Here is a 14,283-nt window from a genome sequence, read left to right as displayed (position 1 = left end):
TCTCACTGACTTACAAAATATTACACAATGATTACAAATAGAAATAAACTTAAATAGTGCATCTGGCCATGCTGGATAAGTTATAGTTTAAGCTTTGACAACCTTCACTGAATCGGTTATACTGTTTCTCTGTTCTGCTCTACCAGTTAGGATTGCGCACGTGTAATTGTGCACAAAAGATAACACTCGTTGACCAATTTGCATACAATCAATCTCTGACTCATTCACACCAAAAATTGCATCTCAAACATTATCTAATCATAATAATTCCATCGCTAAAAAATCTCCCTTAAATACCTTTATAACTTTTTCAATATGTCGACCTCATAATGAAAATAAATCTATCGACTGCCTGATCACGAAACATGATATGCATTATCCCGATGATCATATCTGATGTCAGCCCACATGCTACCTTAAATTCCTTCAAAGTCATTACCAGGTCCCAAAGTTCCTTAACTGGGTCCTATACATAACCAGGTCCCAAATATATGTTACTGGTACCAAGACTAACTGGTTAATAAGTGTAAAGCAAAGTGTGTATACCAGTTGGCCCAATCTATACAAAATGATAAAGAAATGATTCCAGATGAAAAATATCAATACCTGAAGATGAGTTGCCATCAATGACAACCCAAAATGCAATTTACCTCAGAAGGTGACTACTGGATGAGTGTCAATTGCCAACAATATCCATATCAATATCTAATTTCAACCTCCAATACATATCTAGACCAAAAGAAAATGATCCAAATAAGATATACCAGTTGGGTCAGCCAAAATCCAACACAACTAAACATGCCAAACACAAAACAACATAACTTCACTTGCCAATCAAACTAGCACTAAAAAAATGAACTATAATACTACACAAACCAAATGAACATTTCCTTTGAGCTGCAACACTTGAATCCACATATCTGAGAAGTGCTAGGCATTCTCGAGACCAGTTTTGACAGACAACCTCAATGTTAAAAATGATAAGAACCAACTCTACCATTTGAGCAATAGAGTGCTTGAAAAACTAATAGTGTAATATACATAGATCATAAACATTATATCTAGATTTTCATTTATAATCTTCACAAACCAGGGGAATGCAAAGCATTCTTCCTCAAGGACATTAAATATGCTTTCCTGCATATTGAAACTTCCACTAGACCAACCTTTGGAAAAAATCTCATACTTACTAAACATTACCACCAAACCACACAACAACATCTAAATACTCACTTCTTGACCATGTAAAACATCTACACCAAACATAGTGATATCAATGACAACACCAGACAGGTTGACACCAATGACAACACAACTCAACATAACTAAAGTTTTTAACATGTGTTTCATTCCTTTTAGGGATTTTTTTGATGAGTGACCATTAAATTATCTGGTATCTTAGTCCACTTACCCATGAAGCTATAAATATAAAATTTCAAGAAATTTTTTCACAATCACACCAATAGATAGAGTGCACAAATTAATAAAAACTATTCAACAGTAACTGCATTTGACAGGTTATGAAACATCAAGGAGACCATTCAAATACAAATTCACTTCTCACAATTCAACTTCCATCAATATATCCAACAAAAGACAACTAAAAAATCACACATATAAACAAGTATATACATACAAATCCTCAAAAAGAACATATAAACTAGGGGAATCTCTTCTACACTACTCAAATTGATCCACATTGGTTCAATTATTAACTCAAACAACTAGCACTTATGTAAACATACGGTAAGAACCATTTGATAGAGGGTTATATGCAATCAAGTGTTGCAACTTAACATAGTAAACTCAAGGCCCTAGAGATGAACCTAAAGCTCTAACTACCATATGTAAGGACCTACATAATATTAAAAACTAATAATTTACATAAATATACTTAATCAGACACATAATTAAGCATAAATAATGAAAAAATTCTCAAAATGTAAAAGAATAGAGACTTGATATTAGATTTTGATATAATATTTGAGTACAAAACTAATGACTAGACAAAAAATAAGGAAATTTTTTCCTTTAGATGAGACCATAAGGTTGTATACAGAGAGTTTAAAATTGATGATAACCATTACATGTATTCTCTATATAAGATATCACTTGAGCACATTATGTGCAATAACATTATTTGAGCACTTTTCCACCCATCCTTGGAGCTTTATTCTTCCCTAAAATCCTTCAATAGACATATTTAGAATACTTGTCCCCGCATAAGGATGCCTAACAATCTGAAACTAGTAAGAGTAATGGAATATGCAGAACATGATATATGTACATTCTAAATGCTAATGCAATGATATCATGATATGGGAGAGAGTTTGAGACACAACAATCAAATTGGCAACATAGATTAAATTAAATAGATAAAACAAGTTTTGACCAAAGCATCTTTTTTTTCAATTCACCAACAAATAAATTAGGGTGCATATCTATCCTTCTTTGTTCTCCATATTTGATACTGTCTGATCTCACACAAAACACATTGAATACACAAGATGCACTATGCACCCATAAGCATATAGTAGCACCAAAACATCATCCAAGTAATATCAACATGATAATTATACTTCAATATAGGCACCGATTCAATAGAGAATAATCCAATAACTATTTCATAAAATCCAAGATCATGAATGTCATTAAATTTTAGTAGAAACTAAGATGATTGTAAAAATGCAATGAAAAACTATACCTCTTTTAATTGTGTCTAAATTTTGTCTTAATGAGATTAATATTATCTAGGCAATGATATGGACATCAATCCAACAGTATCAAAACACCTTTACTAACTTGCATGTTATGATAATCCAAACAAGAACCCCATCTGATGTACTATCATAGGTACAAATCAATAAACTTCTATAACTCCAAGTTCTTAAAGACTGAGTATGCTAGATCAAGGTGATTATATGAGCATAACCTACTACTAACTTTCTATTTCCTTAAAAATGAGATAGAGAGTTTTGGGGTAAGTGAAAAGTATTGACTGGTTCTAAATTAATTATCGAGTTCATTTCATTTGTCTCTCTTAAACATAGTTGCACACAATAACTTAGAGATTATAGAAACGATAAAAGATTTCATTTCTTTCCATACTTGATATAACACACAAAACTGATTACTCCATATATCTCAATGATCTTCCATTCTTCACTCTCTCTCATCACATGACCTCGGGCATGTGTTCTCCTACAATTGTCTTAGAAGGATGAATTCCATATCTCATAATATCTTCACCCTTACAAGCCTTGTCTTTTCTTTTGAAGTTGGTGTATATTGTACTCTACAAAAATGGCTTGCTCGTTCTTATGATTCCCCCTTTTGATATTGCAGACCCCCCTTGATATACCTCCCATTCTCCCTTATTTAATGAGTTTTTCTTCTTCTCCTCTTTTCTCACCATTGTAACTAAACTCCTTTTGTAATTCCTAGATCTTTTTCCCACCAAAAGGCTTATAAGAGTTCTCAAAATTTCTTTATTGCCCACTCAAAATCTTCACTATTTTTATTTCCATTATAGAATAAAAGAACTTAAGGATTTTCACTATAACTCCCACTACTAATTTATAACTAAAATCAATTAAATTACTAATAAAAGTAAACAATTTTTTCTAACTCTAATAATGCATCATTTTTATTTTTCATATAAAATAAAATAAAATAATTTAAATTTCTAAATCATTAATTGATAAAAGGATTTAGAGCAATAAATTAAGTTATGAAGCTATATTTCAAAAAAAAAATCTCTATAATAGTCAATAGACTTAAAAAAAAAATGTATATCTAAGAAACAAAATAGATAGAGATTTTACTTGACAATGACTACATCCCTTTTTATACCATAAATCAAAATTTAAAAATAGCCATTACAATATTTAAAAAATAACGTCATGTAAATATATCTTTAAATTTTAAATAAAAATGAAAAAATTGATATCTTGTAAATGTATCTTTGAATCCTTAGAATCCATAGAACTCTTACAAATAGACAACAAGAAAGAATACATTCAATATGCCTTGTAAATATGTTTCAACATTATGTATTTATTAAAATGAATGCAAAATGCATCCCCTTTGTCTAGTCTTGAAGGTTTATTAAGATATCTAAACACAAGCTTTTACTTCATTGAAAGCAGAATATTATATGGCTAGTCCATATGCCCTATTAAGAAATCTAAATAGTCTATACTTATTGCAATGAAATCAAAATAACTTATCCTTAATGTCTTAATTTCATGACTTCCAATTAGTGCACTCCCCTAAGACAAGTTTTATAATTATGTTCAATTGATCAAAGGTCTTCTCTCTCCCGTTCACTTTGAAGGTGAATACCAACACCACAGTACAAAATCTTGTTGCAATTGACCTAGCTATACACAAAAGTACACCATTTATAGCTATAAAAATATATTAAAAATTGACTAAATTTACACACAAAACTATATTAAAAAGTACATCAAGGATGTGCTTTTGACCATTATAATAGTATACCATAAGTTGACAAATAGAAATAAGTTAGCCTTTGAGCTTTCCTAAATCTAAAATCATTAAGCATCATCTTCTTATAACTATAAATATTTCTTCCAAATAACTCAATAATGGAAGTATAAAATACACTAAAATAATTGTTCAACCTTTTATAGAAAATAACTTACAAAAATTCACCCACATAATGGTGTTTACTAGCCCATTTCTTAACTTGAGTGATAAATTGTGTTTTGATACATCTCTTTAAATCTCAACTTAATTCAATCTCAAAACACTCAAAAGCATCACAGCTGACAATAGACCATAGAAATGGGTGGAGGTAAACAAACTAATATTTACTAGCAGCTGCAAGGTTATGCTAGTGTGCAATGGGTAGTCGACAAGCGGTTTATAAAGAGGGCTGCATTTTTTTAATACGGGAAGTTCAATTTGAAGGGGATTTAGACAAATGAAAAATATATTTTAAAAGGAAAATGATATTACAATTTTAATAATAGTCTTTAACATTCTAAAATTGGAACAAACTTTTGAAGTTGCTTTATTCAATTTTAAAAAAGTTATATTTATTTGTTAGAGAATACTTAAAGAAATAGAGCTTGTATTAATTATATAGACTACAACTTTATTAAAAACGGTTTAAAAAAAAAAAAAAATTCATTGAAGATTTAAAATTTGAATCATTGTAATTTAAAATTCAAAATAAATAATTTTTCATTTTAAAAATAGAAAGATATCTATGATGTGGACAACACACAAAGCTTAAATTCTCATTGTATTTTGGATAACAAAATATCTAAGTGAGAAAGGGGAGAGTTGACTATAATATTATTAGAGAAGTTATTTTTAAATTTTCATTGAAGATTTAAAATTTGAATCATTGTAATTTAGAATATCAAATAAATAATTTTTCATTTTAAAAAATCATATACAAAGATATCTATAAAGTGGACACCACAAAAGCTTAAATGCTTATTAGATTTTGAATATTGAAGATTTAAAATATCTAGAGTTTTTTGCACGTAATATGTGGTTTGAAAAATGAACCATTGCAATTTAAAATTACAAGTAAATAATTTTTCGTTTAAAAAAATTATATACAAAGACACATCGTAAAGAGACCTATAGGGTCCCCTCTAATTCAACTTACCAACTTATGTTGTAGGGGTGTATAGTTTTTTTTTGGTCAACACAAAACCTTAAATTTTTATTGTATTTTGAATAACAATATATTTAGGAGGCAAAGGGGGCAACACTTTTTTTTATATTTAAAAAAAAAAACACCACAGGAAAATGAAAAAAACAAAATATTTAAACATACATATACATGCATATACACATATATATTAACAATAGTAAAGACCCTATCAAACCTAGTTGCTACTCTCATCTATATTCTGGTTGTTTACATATGGAAACACCACATAAAAACAAAACCCTAAAATGTTTAATCTCGAAGCGAAAAAGACCTATGCTCCCATGAGGTTGACAATGTTGTCCATTTGGAGCAGGTCAAGCAGCCATAATACAAATGAAAATAAAAAACAATTTTGACAACATTTTTTCAATCAAACCACTATAGTCTCTTGTTTCCATATAAGATTTAATGGGTGAATAAAAAGGTTTTAAAAGGTCCTTAAAACTTATATAGTGTCATAGTTCAAATAAACATAGTAAACATTAAAGATAATGGAATAAAAAATGAGACTATACTTTAATTAATATTGATCCAAACAATGAAAGAGAGGATAATCTAATAATAGAATGTAGCTAATAAGAAACAACGAGACAATATTCAAATTACAAAGAACCCAAAACACTCATGGCTTTGATTTTTTCCCATTCATCTAGCATGAATTTTCAACACAATATTTTTTGTTAATTTGGGTTTAACCGCTCATTCCATGCCATGTAAAGGGGGTGGACCCAAAGGTGCTATCAACCCTATTAAAGAGGGGTAGTACCTTAGGCTACCACACCTATTACTAGGGTGGTCTCCAAGGGACTGTCAACCCTATCATACTAGGGTGGAATGCCTCGAAATATGCCAATTCTTTTTTAAAATAAAATAAAAGTTATTTCAAAACTTTTTTTTTGGTTTTAAAATTGTAATAGGGCATTCATGGTAGTGGAGGCACACAAAACTAAAATAAATGTATTTTTTGAAATTTAAATGAATTACAAGACTATGTATTCATAGCATCCATACAATCATATAGATTTGTATAGTCATATAGATCAATACAACAATACAAATCTATATTGTAGTACAAAGTAGTATAGTGGTGGCCTACTCAAGCCCACAAAAGATGCTTGAATTTTTTTGTCAATAAACTCTATCATGCCTAATATCAAAATAGGACATCTTTTGGGTCTTCTAAACATAACTTTGAGGTCTATTTCACTTTAGGCCGAGTCATTATGTAAAATTCCTTACTCAAAACCATTGAATAATTACATCCCTTTTGTACCATAAATCAAAATTAAAAAATAACAAATACAAGATTGAAGAAATAAAAATAAAAATAGATAAGATATATCTTTTGAATCATAAAAACTCTTTGCAAATGAACAATGAAAATAAATTTCTAGATACCCTATAAAGATATCTCAACATTAATATAAGTATTATAGTAAAATAAAAATAGGTCTTTGATATCTAGTCTAGTAGGCTTGTTAAGATGTTCAAACACAATTTTTTGTTGTATTAAAAGGAAACTACTATATCCTTAATACTTGGTCCAAATGCTTTGCTCAAGAGATCTAAACATTACGTATTTATTACAATGAAAGAAAACATCATATTGAAAGGAAAATAGAAAGAGAATACCTACTATTTCATTTATCAAACTAGGAGAAGAGCACCAATTACCACCCATATTCCAATAACTATTCACCCATGTACACCCAACCCCCAATTACTAAAGTTTTAAAGAAACAAAAAAAACAAACTTAAAGCTCATTAATAAATTTCAAATTTACCAATAGTCATCCTTGTATTTAGCATTTTTTTATTATAATTGGTGGTTTGTGCACCATTATTGGTACCCATAGTGCACGACTACTGGGGCATTTGTGCATAAGCATTGACAATTTTAAGTGCGAGACTATTGGGGCATCTTTAAGTAGGTATCGAAAAACACTTTGAAATGTGTACCTTTTGACCCTTGCACACCTAACAAATCCCACAACATGCATCATTACTACCCAAAAGATAGAATAATAGCTATAAGAAGTTAAGTCACATGCAGTGACAACCAAAAAACAATCGTCAAAATCTGATGTACTATTTAGAATTTGTGCGTGTGCAAAGTTATCTATAATGACTATTGGTATGCTTCCGGTATGCTTTTTGATGGCATCCTCCATTGCACAATCAAAAAAGAAAGATAATGGTTTTTTCAAGTCTACCAAGATTGAGTATGAGTCACGACTTCTTAATACTTGTGCAACCAACCAATACTAACAATGAGTATTTAACCTTGTAACACGTTGTAAAATGACACAAAATTATTATTCATTTTGATAAGTCTAAAAATGAATTATACTTTCCCTTACCATTATAAATCTCTTGCAAGTTATCACTTATTTTATTATTGTCTAGTGTGACAACAGGAGATTTTGGAAGTCTACTATCATCAACATGTCGAGAATAAATATTTCGTACTAGATCTAACAATAAAAAGTTGTGGCCATTCATCTTCTATTCTTGAAGCTCTAAATAGCAAGTTCACTACAAAGTTTCTATAATCTTTTTAGAAATTCATTTTGATCATATATTACAATAGCCATGACATAGATAACACTTCTTTGAGGTGCTCTATCAAATACTTCATGTGCCTTGTCTAATTCCTTGTGCACTAAAGTAATAAAAGAAAAAACAAAAAATATCTCCTCTTAAATTCTATTATGCCAATATTTCAACAATTATTTAAAAATCCAATCAATTCCTTATCTACTTTTTCTACAAATTTAAATGTAATTGATATATAATTTAAAACCATGATACTCCAATTCAAAAAAACAAAACAACATTATTAAAAAAAATACAATAACAATCATGATCATCTAAATCATACACTACTAATCTCCGACCCAAGGATTCCCTCCAACGCGTAGTTTGCCTCATCATGACTAGGTTTGAGTCAAGTTCGTAATGCTAAGTCAACATATACAGATAATGAGTTGGTACTAACCCCTCAAAAATGCTGTGAGGTGAGACAAATTTACTCTCAAATCCACCTCACAAAATTACTCTCAAATCCCTCGAACGCACAGTCTTAGATACAAACTTAGATAGAATTTAAAGTGAAAAAAGTATCTAAATCATGGATTCCATGATTAGAAAATTTGAACACCACATTATTCTATAACTCCATACATCATATAATTTCTTACACTAGTTGTGAAATGCTAATCAATGTTGACTTTTGACATTTGCTTCTTCCTCTAATTTAATCTTATGAAAACGTTATTATATTATTCTTCTAGTAAATTAATAGTGAATTGTCAAACTTGAGTATATATTTGTCAATATTATTTTTAATTACTTTTTCAGATATTATATTATTTTGAATATAATTTTTAGATCTTTACATTTTTAAATTTTCCATAAGTTTTGTAACTTCAAAAATCCTTTTATATACTTGGATAGTTTTTGGAATACCAAATTCACCAATGAAATGATAGTGTTTGGTGGAGAAATTTATGAAAAAGCTCACGCGTGTTGCCCTTAAGAGTGGGGTGTGGAGCCTTTACGGAGCATAGTTGGATAAATGGATTACCTAGTGGGTTTTTTTTTCAAATTCTTTTTCCTTTTTGGTTGTAGAGGATAAAAGAGTATAGTTTGGAAAAGATCATGATTATAATATTGCTATCAAGATTCAATTGTGTAACTCATTGCCCCATGTTTCATGAGTAGTCCATCTCTCATGAGAATGAATGGTACACTTGACAGTCATTGCATCTAGATGATGTTGACAAAGATGAAATATTGAACTTTCTTGGAAGGTCACCCATTCCATTGCATCTAGATGATGCTCACAAAGATGAAATATTGAACTTTCCTGGAAGGTCACCCATTCCAGTAATACTACAACTAATTAGTTTTAGATGAATTTTTTTAAAATTGAATGTAAAAAGTAAACTAATTTAAGTAACTAACCATTAGAAAAGAACAAAGAACTAAATTTAATTAATTATTAAAGAAAAGCAAAATAATGAATTAAACATTATATTTAATTAATTACAGAAAAAAATAATTAAAATATTTAATTAATAAAAAATATCAGAAAATAAACTGTTCTATATTACATTTGATTAATTATAATAAAATTTGGATGTCATTAATTGCTATGCACGGGCATTGGGTAGAAACTGTAATGTGATTTTGAGCGTCTTTGGTCAATATTTTACAAAATGCATCGACACCACTGCGTTTTCAACTCAACGTGCGAGACCCGTTCCAGTTCATTGCGTGGTCGAATGGAACTCCCGGCTAATGTGTTTCCTACGGCAAAACGTCAGCCATGAACTAGAACGCGTCTTCGACGTTGTCATAAATATCATAAATCAGTGGTCAACGCGTTTTTTATCCGATTAAAAACCACATTGTGTATGTAGACCCGTGCATCGCAATTACTGTGTCTTTACCTGTTCGTAAAGCACACATGAATATTGTTGCTATAAATGAATACACGAAAGTAAATGGAATGGCGATATTTAATAACTTTACAGCTCTCCAGATTAAGCACTGAAACAGTAATTTAGGGTGCATGTTGGTGACAATGGGGGTGACATCCCTTTCTCTCCTGTACTGTGTTGTTTTTTCTACAATTTTATTTTTGTGTGTCCATGGATGTCCTCCTAATGAACGGAGAGCTCTTCTCAGCCTTAAGGCCGCCTTCACTGACACTGATCAAATGGCCTTCCCTGACACTCATGGAATTCTGAAGTCATGGGTGGGAGCTGACTGTTGTCTATGGAAGGGTGTCCACTGCGATGAAATGGAATTGGGTGGACATGTTACTCAGTTGGATATTAGCAACTTTTATCTCAGTGCTGTAGACATTGATTCAGCTTTGTCACAATTGAAGCATCTCAAATATTTGGATTTGAGTGGTAATGATTTTGGGTTAACTTCTTTGCCTCCAGGTTTGGTCTCTTTAAAGAATTTATCATATCTAAACATAGCCAGAACCGATTTTGCAGGTAATATTCCAACTCAACTCGGAAATTTGTCTTCCTTGCGTCATTTGGATGTGAGTGATAATTCTCTTTTGTCGGATAACACTAGTTTGGAGTGGTTGTCTAGTCTATCCTTGCTAGAGTATCTTTCATTGAGTGGGCTATATTTAGAGGACGTCCAGGCAACATTGTGGGATATTATTGGTCGTCTCTTCCACCTTACACATCTGGACCTCTGTGGATGTCTTTTTAATTCCACTCTTCCAATTTCTTTACAAAATGTTTCCTCACTTGCTGTTCTAGTGTTTAATAATAATGAGATGCCAGGATCGATACCCAGTTGGATGGGGAACATGAGCAAATTAACTTTCCTTGATCTGAGTTCCAATTGGTTAGATGGTTCCATACCCACTAGTTTCTCAAACCTTCATTCCCTCGAACACCTTGACCTCTCGAAAAATGAAATTATGGGTATCCCCCTGGCTATCACAAATCTCACCGGTCTTCGATATTTGGATCTGTCGGCTAATATGTTGAATGGTATACCTTCGAATTTAGGGGACATGCATACTAATGTGGGAAGTCTTTCTTACTTAGACCTTCACCAGAATCAGTTAGAAGGTACCATCCCATCTAGCTTGGGTTCACTCTTCAATCTTACTTACGTAGATCTTAGCGGCAACAGGCTTAGTGGTCCAATTCCTCCCACTCTAGGTAATCTCCTGTCTCTTGTCGTCTTAGATTTACAAGACAATCAGTTGGAAGGCAGTATCCCATTCAGTTTAGGCAATATCAGCACACTGAAACACTTAAACCTTTCCGACAACCAGATGAGTGGAGGCCTTCCCTTGTCATTTGGTCAATTGTCTTCACTCGTCACACTTGATCTGAGAAACAACCATTTGAATGAAAGTTTTCCTTCTTTGCTTACGCTACCATCTTCTCTGCACACTTTTTTGCTCTCCAACAACAGCATGACAGGAACAGTTTCAGATCAAGCTCTCTTGCGCAATAGTTCAAGGTTGGCAGAATTGGACTTGTCTTACAGTGGGTTGAATATCCACATTGACTCGGCGCCTTGGATTCCGCCTTTTCAGCTCCATACCTTGAATTTCAGAAGTTGTAATATTGGAGGTCCGATTCCCAGCTGGATTTCAACTCAATTTGAACTTGAAAACATGGACCTGTCAGACGCCAACCTTGTGGAAGATCTTCCATCTTGGCTATGGGAATTTTCATCGGGATTGATTCGATTGAACCTGTCAAACAATCATTTGGAGGGTCCTGTCACCGTTACTTCAATCCCACTTCCACTGAATGTGTTGGATCTGTCTGCAAATGAATTGAATGGTCCTTTATTGCTAGGTATTCAGCATACAGTAAATTTAGAGGTGCTCTTACTTTCAGACAACAAAATTGGAGGATCAATTCCAGTTTCCTTAGAGAGACTGACATCTCTAAAACTTCTAGATTTGTCAAATAATCAGCTGAGAGGACATATTGCTGATAGTTTGTGTGATTTGCAATCGCTTGAAGTGTTGCATTTGCAGAACAACCATTTAAGTGGACATATCCCTGCCGGCCTGGCCAAACTGTCGGCACTTAGATTGCTCAACCTAGCAAATAATGATCTGGAGGGTGAGATTCCTAAAGACTTTGGAAACTTAACACTGCTTCTCTCTTTCCATCTTGGAAAGAATAATCTGCAAGGACTCCTTCCTCTGTCCTTAATAAAACTTTCACAGCTGGAGGTGCTTGACGTGGCAGAAAACAATTTGACAGGAAACATTCCAGATTGGATTGCTAACTACTCAAATCTACAAGTTCTTGTTCTGAGATCAAACAATTTCAGAGGTAATCTACCTCTACAGATCGGCAAAATGGCGGAGCTTCGAGTCCTCGACCTTTCTTCGAATCTTTTGACCGGTGAAATTCCAAATAGCTACTTAAATTTCTCAGCCCTCGTCCATGTAGAGGAAGATGTGTCTGTGCTCGGAGAAAACCGTGGGGAACGCTACTTCACTAGACATTATCGTGGTGGTCATGCTGTAAGCGACACAGTGCTTGGAGAAAATATTGGCAGAAAATACTATTTAGAGGACTTAGATCTAATTACAAAAGGATCGGAAAGGTATTATGGTTATGTCTTTTCAAGTATGACATGCATTGATCTGTCAAACAATAGATTATGGGGCCATCTTTCAACGGAAATTGGAAATCTAAAAGGCTTGATGTTTCTAAACCTTTCTAGGAACAGTTTCAATGGTAACATTCCAGGTAGCATAGGCAATCTTAGTCAGTTGGAATCGCTGGATCTTTCTCTTAACAGATTTTCAGGAAAAATTCCAGTCCAGCTTGGTTCTCTGGATTATTTGGGGTATTTAAATCTCTCTTACAATAATCTGTCAGGGGTGATACCACAGCAAGGTCTTCATATGATAACATTTGATAAATCAGCATTTTCAGGAAATCCAAATCTCAGGGGATGCCCTGTTGAAAGCTGGAAGTGTTCTACGCATCATTCACCACTTACTCCTCCTACCATTGATGTCAAGGAAGATGCAAAGCAAGGATTTTCATGGTATGAGCTGAGCATTGGATGGTCAATTATGGCAGGATTTTTGGCCGTGGTTTTGGTACTCACTTTCAAAGCGAACTGGAGAAAGAAGATCTTTGACCAGATGGACTGTGTCATACAATCTGTGTTAGGGTAGTCCACTAATTGGAGGAGGTCCAGGGTTGTAGTCAGTGTTTTTCTGTTTCTAAAATTTGATTTATGTTTTAGACGGGTAGAAGAAGGGATGTGATTATCGTCAAATAAAATATTCTTTGTTTTGTTTCATGAATATCTTTGTTGCTATTTTTATTTTTAAAATTTTATTGTTTTATTGTAGAGTGATTTTATAGAATGATAATATGTTGAAATATATTATTATGGTCATATAAAAATAATTCGGCAATGGATTTTGGTAAGGAGAAAAAGTTTGTAAAATGGTAGAGTGGTATAAATAAAATTTAGATTAGAAAAGAGTTGTAATAAGTTGGGATATGCAGGGATATCTCAAGAGACAATTCTTTTGACTAAATTAAAATACCAGATGTAGATGTGATTATGTGGGTGATTTCTTTTGTTTTTCTATCTAATAAAATGTTCAACAATAGTTTTAGTGTGTTTTATATCTTCATTGTTGAGTTATTTGAGTCTAAACTTAATAATTATGACAAGATCTTAGTGAAAGGTTTTAAATTTACTAAATCTCAAGGCCACTTTTTTCCTAGTTGTAATATTATTGTAATGACGAGAAAATTATTTTTAATGCATTTACCTATCTAGGTTTCGGTTTATTTATTTATAAATAATGGTTTCTTTTATAGTCAAATTGACATACTTAGATTTCATTCCACTTAGCTATATGTTCATGGGTGGAAACATAATAGTGTGTCACAATTTGAGGGTAAACAAAAGTACTTAATTTAAAAGCTCAACAAAAGTAACAAGGTATAATCTAAAGGACTCCAATAAGATGCCCTTAAATGAAACCCAATCAACAACTATGTGTAGTTAAATGACACCCCATAGTAGGGCTAAATGTTGTGTGC

The 14,283-nt window shown here is 32.2% G+C and overlaps 1 protein-coding gene across 1 annotated transcript; it reads left to right on the top strand.

Moving 5' to 3' along the window:
• The first annotated feature begins 10,283 nt into the window (after positions 1-10,283).
• Positions 10,284-13,397, top strand: LOC131076636 (receptor-like protein EIX1). The gene has a single exon (XM_058013936.2). It carries the CDS (start codon positions 10,284-10,286, stop codon positions 13,395-13,397), a length of 3,114 nt encoding a protein of 1,037 aa, XP_057869919.2.
• The last annotated feature ends 886 nt before the right edge of the window (positions 13,398-14,283 follow it).

Source organism: Cryptomeria japonica, chromosome 5, assembly GCF_030272615.1.
Source record: "Cryptomeria japonica chromosome 5, Sugi_1.0, whole genome shotgun sequence".
In the NCBI taxonomy this organism is placed as follows: Eukaryota; Viridiplantae; Streptophyta; class Pinopsida; order Cupressales; family Cupressaceae; genus Cryptomeria; species Cryptomeria japonica.
Note: the sequence above shows the minus strand (reverse complement) of the source record. Positions and strands in the feature narration are given on the sequence as shown.